At 34.5% G+C, this 12,969-nt stretch overlaps 1 protein-coding gene across 1 annotated transcript; it reads right to left on the bottom strand.

Annotated features, from left to right (window-relative positions):
* Nucleotides 1–938: 938 nt before the first annotated feature.
* LOC148610273 (large ribosomal subunit protein uL11-like) lies at nt 939–8,497 on the bottom strand. Its single transcript, XM_088542594.1, has 6 exons — nt 8,331–8,497; nt 4,311–4,384; nt 2,744–2,924; nt 1,930–2,037; nt 1,424–1,515; nt 939–974 (listed from the first exon to the last, which is right to left on the bottom strand). Exons 1-6 carry the CDS (start codon nt 8,365–8,367, stop codon nt 969–971), a joined length of 498 nt encoding a protein of 165 aa, XP_088398720.1. The 5' UTR covers nt 8,368–8,497; the 3' UTR covers nt 939–968.
* Nucleotides 8,498–12,969: the final 4,472 nt, after the last annotated feature.

Genomic DNA, 12,969 nt, shown 5'->3' with positions numbered 1-12,969 from the left:
CCTAGAATTTCAATTTTTTTAATATTAAGTTTTTTCAATACTTTTACTACTTTTCATGGAATAGGGGAGATCTACCTTTTTGTAGAAAAAATTTGTGTCACTTAACTGTACAGGATACAATAAAATAAACAGAACATGTGAACTACTCATTACAATCCTAGAAGCTGTTTACAGTGTACCAACTTATGCATAGAGACAGGTTTTCTTACTGATTATGACAAATGTGCAGGTTTTTAAATACTGAAATACACTCTCAGGGCTGAAGATTGTCCACTGCAAATTTTCCCAGTTTCTTCAGTAAGTATAACCCAAACTTTTCCTGTTTTCTAGAAAACCTGCATTTATGACTTTCCAGTCCTTTTTTTTACCTACATCAGTTATTTGATTGGTAACATTAATTGCTTTAGAAAATATGTATTAAATCTGTACTCTCAGCCACTGGGACAGGATGTTTGTTTAATCAAGACAACTTGTGGTTGTCCCTGAGGCCACAGTTGGATCAAACTTTGCCATGGTTGGTTTCCAATCAAGAAGAGGATAAAATGAATCCTTATTGTTTAACATGGGCAACTAACTGTGCCCAGAAGAAATAGTTACCACAGTGCTTTATCCTTTTTTTAATATGACAGATGCTTGCCCTACTTGTACATCTAAAACATATTCCAAGTTTTGTGAAGGAGTCTAAATTGCTAGAATTCTAGTTCTTATTGTTTGTTTCTGTATACTGTTTACTTTTTTCTTGGTCTTCTTGGCTTAATTGTGTCCCTTTAGATATATGTTTTTGAAAATGCTTTAACCATGGTTACCCTTCAATTTCACTTCTAATTTGTATTGACTGCCTTTCAGCAAATGTATATATCCCTGATTTTGGTTTCGTTTTGCCACAAATTAAGACATATGCACCTTTTTACAATACAGAGAAAAAAATGAGATTGATATAGTCTTATTTTCTTTTATTTTCTTGGCCTTTACTCCTGAAAAAGAAAAAAAATAACATTTATTAAAGTAAAATTAGTTTGAAAAAAAAAATTCATTGAAGTTAATAAGCCTTTTTAAACCATTTAAGAGAAAAAAAAGAACCCCTATTGGTCAGTCATAATATCAAATACATTTTTTTATAAGACAGGTGTTTTTTAAAATCAATATTTCTACAGCAGTTGCCCTTTATTTGTATACTTAAGAAATTGAGTATCAATACCTATCCTACAACCTGTAAAAATCAGTATAACAATTGCATTGTTGGGTTAAGTGATGAAAATATTGATTTATGGATATAGATAATCCTTCACATTTCATTGTCCAAAAACATGTTTTTTTCATTTCAATTTTAATGATATGGCAATAAAAACAGGTAATGAGGTCCCTCATGGAGACCAGAAAAGGTCTGAGAACAAAGATTGGTATTCTACAAGAGATGACTTACATCAGGAACCTCCATTTCTCCACTGTTTATTCTGTCAATAACATCATGTGGAGCTGCTTTATCAATGGTGCAACCAACACTCTGCGCTGTACCTGTAAACAACAAGGAAGTATAAAGACACATTTAGACTTTAAGTAGCACTCCAGCTAAGGATCATGCAAAATGTGATTCATGGGTAAAAAGCCTACATATGAATGAGTGATGTCAGGGGTTTAAGGGAATGAGGGTGGACACAAAACCCTGACTTGGGAGGATGCAGCTACACCGATACCAGTTTTCAACAAATTTGGAACCATTTTAAAGGAAATAGCAGCAAAATATAATGATTTTCAATACGGAAGTTACTAAATAACATAATTATAAATCAGGTCTGGACAAGACATCAAATGTTTCTAAACATTTGAGTCAAGAATATTTTTCATAATGCATTTTGAAAATTGTAAAAATTGGTCTGGAGGGAATGAGTCTAGGAATTTCTTTTTTATGGCCTTAGTATTGCATCTTACCCAAAACTTCTTTGATGGTACCAGCCAATGTTCTGCTCATACTGCGGGGTCTCATCTGTCTTGCAATCTTGATGATTTCATCAAAGGAAATACTTCCATTGTGCTTGACTACGAATAAAACAGCAAATTTTGGGTGTGTTAGAAAATAAAATATTAAAAAATTAAATAATACACAACCTTTTATTCCCAAAAATTGTTTAGCATACCAGCAGTACTTTGCATTATTAAGTGTCAGTTTCTATAAGAATCAGGCTTTGGGTGAAACATGGTATGAAAATAACCAATCATTTTGATAGTGTAATTTGACTATATGTACCATTAGAATAAAAGAAAAAGACAACATTATCTGTATCATGTTGGTGCAATGAGTTTTAATTTCATTGAAATGCACCGAAAATGAACATTTCAAGGGCTGATAACTCTCAAAAACCTCATTTTTCTAACATTACATTGAAAAATTTTCAAGGAAAGCCAGTAATGCAGAGATCAAATAAATAGAAAAAGTACACTTGAGTGATATCACATTTTCAGATCTGTGGGGTTTTGACATGCATGATTTTGATTTTTCCCATTTTGCCTGATTCTTACAAACACTTAAACTTGAAAAAAAAACAAACTATTATATGATGTGTGGTTCCAATTCAGGTAATTTTCAGACCATACACCACAAATTCATAAAATTACCTATATATTTCTCAGTTGTCAGACATTGTATGATAAAGTTATTTCCAACTAAAAAGTTAATTCATTATTTATGAAAAGGTAAGGGTGAACTGAAATCTTACATATTTTTGCTACTACAACACAATCTTACCATGCTTGACCTTCTTCCTGTCCCTTGGTGGTTCCTTCAAGGCCTTGATCAGTAGTGAAGCTGCACTAGGTACTACTTCACATTTAGCTTGTCTGTTCTGTACAGTCAGTTTAACTGTAATTTTCAAACCTTTCCAATCACTTGTTGACTTGGCTATGTCATCACCTACTTTTTTTGGTGACTAAAAAATAATATATGTACCAAAATGACTTGAAAACCAATAGCTAAACTAACTTCACTTTATTAACTTTGCATTTCCAAAGTAAAGTAAAATTAGTAACAGATGCAAATCTGTTTATTACGACATAATGCAAAATTTACCATGATTGAATGATTAATTTTAGCGCCCTACAGCATGTATTTCATTTATATCAAGATGAGAATTTTTTATTACTCGAACAGACCTTGCTTTGTACATTTGTACTAGTTCTGACACACTCAGTGATTGGGATTACCGTGCACCATGCGCCATTGTCGCATTTCATCTTAGAATGATGCATCGAGTACCTAATGTGTCACATCATGTGCGCGCATTAAGTTTCCCCATAATTGATGGTGGAGTGTGGTCCACTACTTGTGACAGTAAAAAAGGCATGAACGTGTCTTTTAACAATGTTTTTATTAGCTGCAGTCGGATATTTTGATCGTCACATTTTCAAGGGGATTTAAAGACCAGGGAATGAAATGGTACTTTATCGATTTTTTAGATAGATATGCTTGATTGCTTACATGTTTAAAAGAACAATAAACATTGTTAAAGAATAAAAATAATTTGATCATATCAAAAAAAGCGTGGACAGGCGGTTCTATTTGAAATTGAAAATGCCACCAAAGACATTTTTAAGCTCGACCCAAAACAGAAGAAATTATCATTTTCAAAGTCTAAAAAACATTAATGATGGTAATTACCAGAATCAAACTGCAATTGTCAGAGAAACTAACTTGGCAGCTGGACATGGTTATGAACCCCCTATTGAAAAAAATGATAATGGTGGAGACATATTATTCGATCCTGAAGCACCCCCAAAAAATCCAAAATCTGATTGCAGCTAAACAAAAACTCTTTCCTATCATTTGTTTTAAACTACTTTAATAGCCTAACTGATGGGGGGATCTGTGGACCATGATAAAGGACAAGACAATACATTAATATAAAAACTCGAACTACAGAAAAGAAAAGTGATTTGATGTTAAAATTGACATGTTTTAAAAAAATATTTGATCTGCAGTGTAAATTAATGTTTGTTATGTTACAAATGTACCTTTGGTCTTCATTGTCTGTCCACTTTTAGCTGCCATTTCAAAATATTGTCCCATGTTTTCTTTCAGGATGGCCCATTAAAATTGAAAATGTCCCATTGAATTGAAAGGTAAGGGGACCATAGTCCCATTGGTAAAATTTTAATCCCAATCACTGCGCACCAAGTCTCTTTTACACATTAAGCATCAGCCCATAGATAAAACAATTATAGAAATATTGATATTGGCAATTCTTAATCTCATAACCATTAATGCCTAAGCCAAGGTCTAGGGAGTTTGAATTCACAGAAAACCCATATATACTCACCAAACCCAATGGACCAATCTTGGGGGCCAAAGCTGATGTAGCTGGGCATTCACCTCCTACAGCTCTTACACATACTGTAAAATAAATGAGAAGGTAATCAATGAAATAGATTATGCAAAATAGACAAAGGTTTATACTAATGCAAATGATATATTCCTATTCTCATCATAATACATTTTCCTCCCTAATTAATAGAACTTAACCTAGGCAGACGAAAACTTTCTTCCTTGGCAATTATGGTCTCAGTATTTGAAAAATTAAAACAAGTTACAACACTTAGGTATTCAGGATTTCAAATAACCATAATTGTCTATGCTTACTCCTAAACTTTATGACAAATATGACAATTTGACTTTTATTCATTTGAGTCAAATGATTAGACTTAGGTGATTTTCCAATGGTAAACTTTCCCTTTCCTAGTGGCATTACACCAACACCTACAGCCTACAAGGGTATACATTTCAGTTGATATGCAGGTCCTGCATGTGAATAGTACAGACATTCTGTAAGAACCAAGGACCCTGCAAAGTTTTAAGATAGGGATTGCACAGCTTTTGATGATGTCATCACTACAGAAATTTTATGGTTATGACAATTTAACAGGGCGTAGCTTGGTAATTGACAGCAGATGGAACCCAGAACAGTAGGGGCAAGTGTGCACACATCACTCAGGCTTGATACAGCTCTGCATATTGATGGCAATAAAGTATTTGATACATGATAGGAATATAAGAATTAGACCAGAATCAAAAGGGCCTCATAGATGGTTCCATTTACAATCCCATTCCCAGCCTCCCTTAGGAGGTATTGCATGTCCTGGTATAATTTCAGACATTCTCTTTTAGTGACGTTTTTGTCAAGAGTTCTTTTGATGGTATGGAATCTTGTATAATTTCAAAGTGATTGAATAACTTATCATTAGCCTGACATAATGAAAATCTGTTTTTCAAGCCCTTACTTACAAAATGGTACACGATTGGCATTCCAATAGGAACAAATTGTGCTTTGCTACTCGTGAACCGATTTTTCGCTCTTATGAGGCTGCCTTTAGAGCTACATGTACCCAATCTGACGGATCACAATTATGAAACATCCTTTACCCAGATCCTTTGATCTCAGTTTCCACTTTATAGAGGACATGTTATCTTTAAACCAATCTTGTTACAAGGGTTTTATACATCTACCCCAAGTGTTTTTAGAAAAAGCAGAGGATGCTTACCCAACTGATGCACCTGGTCCATGCTCCCAATTTTTATGGAGTCCAAGATTCTTATTTGTTTTTGTTCCTTTACACCTGTTATTTTGGATATTTCAGTTTCTTTGTTGTGCATCTGTTTCCCTGTCTGCTCTTTCTCCTTGAATTATATTCTTTTGATTTCTGCTTGAATCATGGTTCCCTTGATTACTTTTTCAAGTAACAACCCCTGATCTAATCTAACCCAGCCTTCCTTTAATGGCCCGACACCTAGTGGTACACTCCTTGAAACGTTCATGTTTCCTATGTTATCGTTTGTGCATCATTCATCATGCATTATTTTGCATTCGTTTAAACACATGCTAGAAATGTTCGTTTATCCGCACGATACAAGCATTCATCTAAACATGATAGAAGCTTTTGTTTATTTTTGTACTTGGATTATTTCCAACTGTTACTTTTTATATCTTTTGCTATTATTAATTCATATAATTTTAATAATCTTATTTTCTATTTTTTCTTCCTTCATTATCCGTTAATATTATTTTTCACCATTCGTCTATTGTGCATTTAAATACTATTAAAATATAATTAACAGCTATTGGTTAGATTTTCCTTTTGTTTACATTATTGGCGACTTAAAACAAATATATCTCGTGGATCCGTTGTGTGTTCTAGCTAGAATTTGGCCCCGTGCAGGTCCGGGTGTTAAAAGAATAGGCCTGCAGCAGCACTAAGCTTGCCGCATGAGACGACTTAATACTGCTCAGAAACCTAGCCGGGGGCCAGGCGCTCTACCCACAGAGCAACTGGGATGTGTGCCCCCAGGTGGTGGAATGGGGTATCCCTGGCGTTACATGCTGGGGTTGTCAGGCTATAATACGGAAAACCTGACCGCAAACCATAGTGGTATACCGTGTTGGGAAAGATGCCATGTTCCTCGCACGTTCAAGAACCCTGCTGTGGTATTCGATAGTAGGAACCTTTGCGCTCCACCACAGGAGGTTAAATTGTCTGACCTTACCTATCTCTCCCTTTTTTCTAGTGGCAATCAAAATTTGTCGACCCTATTATCCTTGTGTCCCGTCCAATTTTTCATTTCATGTTCATTTTATTATCCATTTCATGTTCATCGCCTGAATATAACTCGGATATTGCTGCTCGGACGTTAAACCCGAACAATCAATCAATCATTTACATTATTAAAAAATGCTGTTTTTTTTGTAGAATCATACCAGCATGATGAATATATAACCGGTATACCTAACAAGGTTGTTTAATTTTCTTGTGTATGACTATAATTCTCCAACAGGAATTAGCTACCCGATTGCCTGGAGTTGGGAAAACGCTTTAAGGCAGGAGAAACAACACTTGTATCAAGTGTTCTAATGATGCTGACAATAGAAAGTGAAACTAGGGAACCAAAAAAAAAAACCACTAAACTGGAACAATATTGATGACCCATATTACCTACACATACAATGTATAAACAAATTGATTTTAGAGTTAACAAAATCATTACATTCATTGTCAGTCTAGAAATGTTACGTCTGACCAAAATATATCACGAAAGTCAAGTATGTTACATGTACTCGTAATGCAATATTACAGTACATAAATACTGTCAGACCTGGATCCAAACCATGTCCTAGCTAGGGCAGAGGAGGGGCGCTGTGCTCCACCTCTTTCAAGCCCGCGCTCCTCTGCCCTTATTGAGTACACCCTATTTACAAACACCTGAATGTTCCTTTAAGATTACACTCTTGTTAATAAATTATCCCATGCCAATTAAGAAGTGTCCCCTTCATTAACCATCCTCTCGTAATTAACCCTCAGTTTATTATCTGTGATTAATCAGCTGATCAGGGTATTTGTATGATAATTGACAAGTACAAAATGGATGCAAAGAGTAGGCTAATTTGCCCCAATATCTACTAAAACGAAGTTTTCAATAAAAAATCAACCAAATGGAAATTGATTTGAACTAAAAAAATAAAACCAATGTCCCTTATTGGTTGAAAAAAAAACATGCTACGCGTTAAAGTGCCATCTTTCCTCCGCCCCTCTATTTTCAAATCCTAGCTAGTTTGTTTGTTTGTTTGTTGGGGTTTAACGTCCGAGCAGCAATATTTCAGCTATATTCAGACAATGAACATGAAATTGATGATAAAATGCACATGAAATGAAAAAAAAAAAGGATGGGTCACAAGGATAATAGGGTCGACAAATTTTGATTGCCACTGGAAAAAGGGGGGATGGGTAAGGTCGGGCAATTTAGCCTCCTGTGGCAGAGCGCAAAGGTTCCTACTCCTATCGAATACCACAGCAGGGTTCTTCAACGTGCGAGGAATGTGGCATCTTCCCCAACACGGTGCACCACTATGGTTTGCGGTCAGGTTTTCAGTATTATAGCCTGACAACCCCAGCATGTAACACGCCAGGGGTACCCCATTCCACCACCTGGGGCACATATCCCAGTTGCTCTGTGGGCAGAGCGCCTAGCCCCCGGCTAGTTTCTGAGCACTATTTAGTCGCCTCATACGACAAGCTTAGCGCTGCTGCAGGCCTATTCTTTTAACACCCGGACCTGCACGGGGCCAAATCCTAGCTAGAACACACAACGGATCCACGAGATATATTTGCCAGTCAAGTCAGCAAATGCTCGTAGCAATCACGGTCTCTGAATTGTAATAAAAGACTAATTTAATTGAAGTTGTCGGCAAGTATGCAATTAGCATTACAATACTCAATCCATAGCATTGCACACATTCACAACTTAAATATGACATACTAAGTAGAACGAAAGTTGTGTATTTTGGTCTTACCGATAGTAATTGCGGTTGGATCGAATTTGGGTGGCATTTTTCTTTATTTCCTATCAAACGTAACTTGAATTCAGACGGATATGATGTTGGATGAGTCTAGATTGACACGACCAAAAAAGTTGCACCACACCGTCCTCAAAATGAAAGTAGAAGAGGGCGCTGTAGAAGTCACTTCCGCCAATGTACTTTTTTCTTATGACCAAAAGAGATTTCTGGAAACAACATTTAAAATTTTCAATACGACGTACCAAATTAGGAGTGGTTTGTAGAATTATAAAACACACTGTTGACACAGTATGACATTTTTTATTTGCTGCCTTTTTTCCCACAGACTCTATGGGATCAAACATTTGTGTGCTTGTTAAATTTACGATTAAGTCCTTGGTTCAAAGATTTAATCATTGTACATATAATCCTCGCTCGACTGTTCATCACTAAAGTCAGTAAGTAGAAAAAGGTATGGCAAGCCAAAGTGGACAAAAACGAGCATTTTCTAATATTAAAAAATGATTTTTTAATATTGAAAATTCATTTTCTGATATTACAAATTAGATTTTTTTATCAAAAAAACACTTTCTAGTATTAAAAAATCATTTTTTAATATTTTACATATTTTACATTGATTTTACCCTTAAGTTTTATAAATAGCGGGTGCAAGCATTGAGTATTGATATGCAAACAAAAATAAAAACAATTATGTTTTTTATTCACATTCGTGATAACTCAAATTACAAAAAAAGGAAATATTTTCAGTCCAGTATCTTGAAATATTGCAGTAAATTACTGTGAAAAATGACCTGCAGAGGGTATTGTAAGTGTGGTAGAAAGAAATATAAGTATCATAAAATATTGACCAGTAAATTACTGTGGGAACAACTGAGTTAAAGGAGGGGATGCGCACGTGGATGACAGTGTTCCTTATGTTATTTTCATGAATAAATACCACCGAAACATATTATTGTCGGATTAATTGATACATGGAAACAAAAATAAAAGCAGATTTGTATATATATGTGTGTGTGTGTGTGTGTGTGTGTTATAACCCAAATTATAATAACAACTGGAATATTTTTCAGTCCCATGCAATATATCTGTTAATGAATACTGAAAAGTAAATGTGTGCATATACATATATATAGAAGGTGCGCCATGCAAATTAATCACGTTAGGTATCACATATAATATTGTAGTACAGTTTAATTCGTATGGAGCCCTGTTGGTCTCACAGAGATAAGAGATTGTAATTAAAAAGCCCAGCGCTGTAGATTTAAAGTCCAGCTATCTCTAGTAAACGGTTTTCTAATTATAAGGGGTAAAAGAGCCACAACTGAAAAAATCGACTATATATATATTTTTTTTCGGGTGTGGTCCCTTTGACTCATTATAATTCGAAAATCGTATGAGACATCTGAAGTTTTTATGAGGGATCCAATAAAAAAAGAATTGTCGAAATTAAAAAGTTGATTTTTTTTAACTCGAAAATGGTCCTAAACACATAAAGTGTGCTCGTAAATGTGCTTACCAAAAAAGGAACACAATAAAAAAAGAATAATTAAAATCGGGAAAAAAAATTCTGTATATGCTTTAATAAAACACATATATTTTTTTACCATTTTTTGGTCCTTCTTCTAAAACGATAGGGGCCAAGAAAGTTCAAATTAAATAGGAATCTTCCTTTAATGGTAAGTAAAGTCATAAAAAAATTTCAGAACAATTGGTCAACCACAACTAAAGTTAATTATTATTTTTTTTATTTTTTTTTTTAATTTCACCAAAACCGTTTGGATTAGTTCTGAAACTATTGGACATAATTCATTGATGCTTGAAATAACTGTTCCTTAAGGGTTTATGTTTTCAGCTTTGATCTGTTGAAAAACATGCCCACTACTACCAAAAATAGAACTAAGGGGTCATAATTAGGGCTTTCTAGATTTACTAGTTAGGTGAAAATAGCCCCATTACTCAAAAATTGGGCATCGCATGTTGCATTACATGATATGCCGCCAAGTTGTGTCGTATTTAATCTCCATGGACATGTCCTGGACTAAATAACAAATCATTACATGAGAACATCAGGTCAAACTCAAATGCATCCCATGTTCAGCATTCCAAGAAAGATAACTCCAATTAATCGCGAGAATTTAAAACAAATCACATTCAAAGAATGAAAACTCTAATTCATAAAAAAAAAAACAAAGACAAAAATTAACAGGCAAAATTAAGCTGAATAAAATTCTACCTCAGTTCCATGATACCAAAAAAGAACTAACTTTCGCAATTCTTAAATATTGAAAGAAAGACTACTTTCATGTACTATTTGAGTTACAAATGTACTTAAATAAATGCTCTTTGTTGTGTTTGTCTGTTTTCCATGTTTGGTCTTTGTCCTTGGATTACTTTCTTTTGATTTCTGCTAGAAAGTTGGTTCCTTTGATTACTCTTTCATTTAAGTAATCAGATCAAACTCAAATGCATCCAATTTTCAGCATTCCAAGAAAGATAACTCCAATTGCTAATTTAAAAAAAAAAATCCCAAGTAAGATTACTCCCTTCAGGGATTAGGCGCTGGAGATATATATATATTTTTTTGTTTTGACCACCACCGGTGGTTTAAAGAAAGATAACTCCAATTAATCGTGCCAATTTTAAACAAGAGGCTCCCATGAGCCTGAATCGCTCACCTGATTAATTGTTTGCCTTTCAAAGGGCAATAACTCTAGCCAGTTCTGACTACATGAAGAATTTTGTAGAACTTATCAGAAGGATCGTTTCATCAACTGAAAGTTTCATTCTATCTATTAATGTTTTCAAGATATTGGCTGAAAGAGTAATCAAGGGAACCAAGGTTATAGCGGTTATAGTGATATAGTGATATAGGTTATAGTGAAAACTGCTGAAAACATAATGGTTTCCCTTTCAAGGGCAATAACTCTTACATGGAGTCATCTGACAACATTGATCCTTGAAGACTTTTGTAGGCCTCACCATAAGAATCCTTTCAGCAATTGAAAGATATTACCTTAACCTAGGTTTTTGAGATATATGCACAAAATTACTGTCCAACCACTATGTTCTATTTTTAGTAACGATGGCCATTTTTTTTTAACCAATCAAATGTTTGTGCAGGATAGACTAAAAAACAAGAATTCCAACTAGCTTTCATTGATTTCTGTCAAGCAGTTTTTGAGAAGAAGATTTTTTAAAGTAATAACATCAAAAACATCCAAAAAGGGCAATAATCCTAACATGGGTCAACAGATTTTCACCATAATTTGACCACAGATAGATCTTATCATGCTGAATACTTCTATCCTATGTCAGAATTTGGCTAAACCTAATTACAGTTTTGGAGATATATCCAAAAATCTGCTGTATGACCCTATGTTCTATTTTTAGTAACAGTGGCCATGTTTTTAACCAATCAAAAATCCAAATTGATTAGGATACCTAAAAACAAAAATAAAAACTTTTATTGAATTCTGTACAGCAGTTTCTAAGATTTTTTTTAAGTAATAACATAAAAAACAGCAAAAAATGTCCATAACAGCAATAACTCCAACACGTGTCAACAGATTTTCACAAAAAAATTGACCACTGACAGATCTCATCATGCTGATTACTTTTATCCTAAGTCAGAATTTGGATTAAGCTAACGGTTTTGGAGATATATGCAAAAATCTGCTGTCTGACCCCTATGTTCTATTTTTAGTAACGGTGGCCAAGTTTTCAACCGATCAAAAATCCAAATGGTCGTTTTGTGCTGGGTACTCTAAGGAACACTCATTATAAGTTTCATGCAAATCTATTCAGTAGTTTCAGAGAAGATGCTTGAAAAAATTAATGACGACGACGGACGCCAAGTGATGGTAAAAAAATCATATTCTACGATAGACAACTAATTAATAAAAAAACAACAACAAAATGAAGGCAAAAATAACCTAAACAAGAGGCTCCAAGGAATCTGAATCGCTCACCTGGTTAAAGAGTAATCAAGGGAACCAAGGTTATAGCGGCCAATCAAAAGAATGTAATCCAGGGACAAAGACCAGACATGTAAAACAGACATACACAACCAAGAACATAAAGTAACTAAAATCATACATACAAAGTAACAAAAGTAAATGCGCAACTCGGACTCCACTAAAAACAAACATTTGTCTTTCAAGGGCAATAAACTTAACAAGGAGTTGTCCAACAATATGGACTCAAGAAGACTTTGGTAGGACTATCAAAAGGATCATTTCAGCGCTAGTTTTCAAGATATTGGCTGAAAACAGAAAAAAAGTCATTTTTCGTCATGCAAGGGCAATAACTCTTACAAGGAGTCACCTGACAATTTTGATTCCTGAAGACTTTTGAAGGCCTTACAATAAGGGTCATTTCAGCAATTGAAATAATTTTGCTGTCTGACCCCTTTGTTCTATTTTTAGTAATGGTGGCCATGTTTTTCAATGGATCAAAAATCCCCACATCACTTCTATGTAGGATACCCCAAGGAACATTCATACCACGGCTGGTTCCAATTGTCAGAGGAGAAGAGTTTTGAAAAATTGTTAACGACAACCATGTGAGCTTATAAAATTCTATCTCAGTTCCATGACACCCAAAAAGAACTACCTTTCACAATTCTCAAATATTC

The sequence above is a fragment of the Perna viridis genome, chromosome 8 (assembly GCF_037379345.1).
Source record: "Perna viridis isolate PV_CMFRI_1.1 ecotype Kerala chromosome 8, ASM3737934v1, whole genome shotgun sequence".
Classification (NCBI taxonomy): Eukaryota; Metazoa; Mollusca; class Bivalvia; order Mytilida; family Mytilidae; genus Perna; species Perna viridis.
This window is presented reverse-complemented; position numbering and strand designations above follow the sequence as displayed.